Raw genomic sequence first — 1,736 nt, forward strand, 5'->3', positions numbered from 1 at the left:
TCCCGCCAGGACCAGAGCAGGGAGTCCGAGCCTTCCAGGATCCCAAAGATCCCATAAATCCCACATTCTGGAGTCCGAGCCTTCCAGGATCCCCAAGATCCCCCAATTCCCACATTCCCTGGATGGGGACAGCCCCTCCCGTCCCCACCGGGGAGCCTCTCCCGCCATTCCCGGCCCCTGGATCGGGAGAGGAGCGCGGCGGGCTCAGGGACAATTCCCGAGCTCATCCAGCTCCCAAATCCCACCGGGGACAACTCGGGGACAAACAAATCCCAGCTGGAAGCTCCCACAATTCTCAGGAATCTCCGCTGTTCCCAGCGCCGGGAGAGGGCCCAGCCCTCGCTGGTGGCCCTGCCCCGGCCTGGGGTAGCCCGGGACGCGTCCGTGCCCTGCTGGGGACAGCCCTGTCCCCGCTCCCTGCCAGCGGCACCGCCGGATCCCAAAAAAAAACCCCGGGAATCTCCAGGAATCCCCCAAAGAATTCCTGGATCGCTGTCCCCGGGCTCAGCCCTGCCCCCCCACCGAGCTCCCGGAGCTCATCCCGGGAATTTCAGCTCACCTGTTCCCGGGAATTCGGCGCTGCCCGGGGGTTGGCACTATCCGGAGCTGGTTCCGGGGTGTTTTCCAGCCGGGAAAAACATCCTGGAGCCGGGAGCCAACCTGGGCAGGGCCCCTCCCGCTGAGCCCCGGTAATAGGATCAGGCCCGCTCCATCTGTTTGTCTGGGATCGGGGCGCTGATCCCGGCCTCATCCCGGCCTCATCCCGGCCTCTGGACGCGGGAATGGCGGAGAAATTCTGGGAATCGGGGAGAAGTCGTGGGAATGGGCGACAAATTCCAGGACTGGGGGAGAAATTGTGGGAATCGGGGAGGAATTCTGAGATTCAGGGAGAAGTCCCAGGAATGAGAGAGAAATGGCAGGAATAAGGGGGAAATTCTGGGAATCAGGGAGAGATTCTGGGAATCGGGGAGAGATTGCAGGAATCGGGGAGAGATTCTGGAATTGGGGAGAAATTGCAGGAATTGGGGAGAAATGGTGGGAATCAGGGAGAAATCCCGGAATCGGGGAGAAGTTCCCAGAACTGGGGAAAAATTCTGGGATTCAGGGAGAAACTGTGGGAATCAGAGAGAAATCCCAGGAATCGGGGAGAAATTCTGGGAGATTTCTGGGGAGAAATCGCAGGAATCGGGGAGAAATCACGGGAATTGGGGAGAAATCGCGGGAATCGAGGAGAAATTCCAAGAATCAGGGAGAAATTGCAGGAATTGGGGAGAAATCCTGGGAATCGGGGAGAAATCCCGGGAATTGGGACAGAGCAGCTCCGAGCTCAGCCACAGCCACCCCCTTCTGAGCCCTTCCGGCCTTTCCCAACCTTTCCCAGTTTTTCCCAGCCTTTCCCAGTTTTTCCCAGCCTTTCCCAGTTTTTCCCACAGCTTCCTGGCCCTGGCCCAGCTCCAGGAATGCCTCGGGATTAGGGATAGAACCCCAGCACTGGGATTTTCCAGCTCCCACCGGGATCCCGCTCCCACGATCCCGCCGGATCCGGATCCAGACTCGCGTTCCGGCGGGAGAACAGCTTGGAAAAGCGCCCACATTCCCACATTCCCAACCCGCGGCGCTCATCCCGCCCGCTCGGCACACGGCACGGCAAAAGACGGCTTGGAATGGCCGGGAATGGCCGGGAATGGATGGGAATGGCCGGGAATGGGCTGGGAATGGGCTGGGAATGGGCTGGG

At 60.5% G+C, this 1,736-nt stretch overlaps 1 protein-coding gene across 1 annotated transcript in view; it reads right to left on the reverse strand.

Annotated features, from left to right (window-relative positions):
* Positions 1 to 1,736, reverse strand: part of LOC121676817 (skin secretory protein xP2-like) — a 34,670-nt gene that overhangs the window by 30,448 nt on the left and 2,486 nt on the right. Inside the window, exon 2 of the mRNA XM_042053773.1 lies at positions 560 to 796. Coding sequence (XP_041909707.1) covers positions 560 to 751 — 192 coding nt within the window. The 5' untranslated portion in view covers positions 752 to 796. The remainder of the gene's footprint in view (positions 1 to 559; positions 797 to 1,736) is intronic.

Source organism: Corvus kubaryi, unplaced genomic scaffold (genome assembly GCF_017639235.1).
Source record: "Corvus kubaryi isolate FWS band 111438036 unplaced genomic scaffold, C.kubaryi_AGA036_p1.0 135, whole genome shotgun sequence".
Lineage (NCBI taxonomy): Eukaryota > Metazoa > Chordata > Aves > Passeriformes > Corvidae > Corvus > Corvus kubaryi.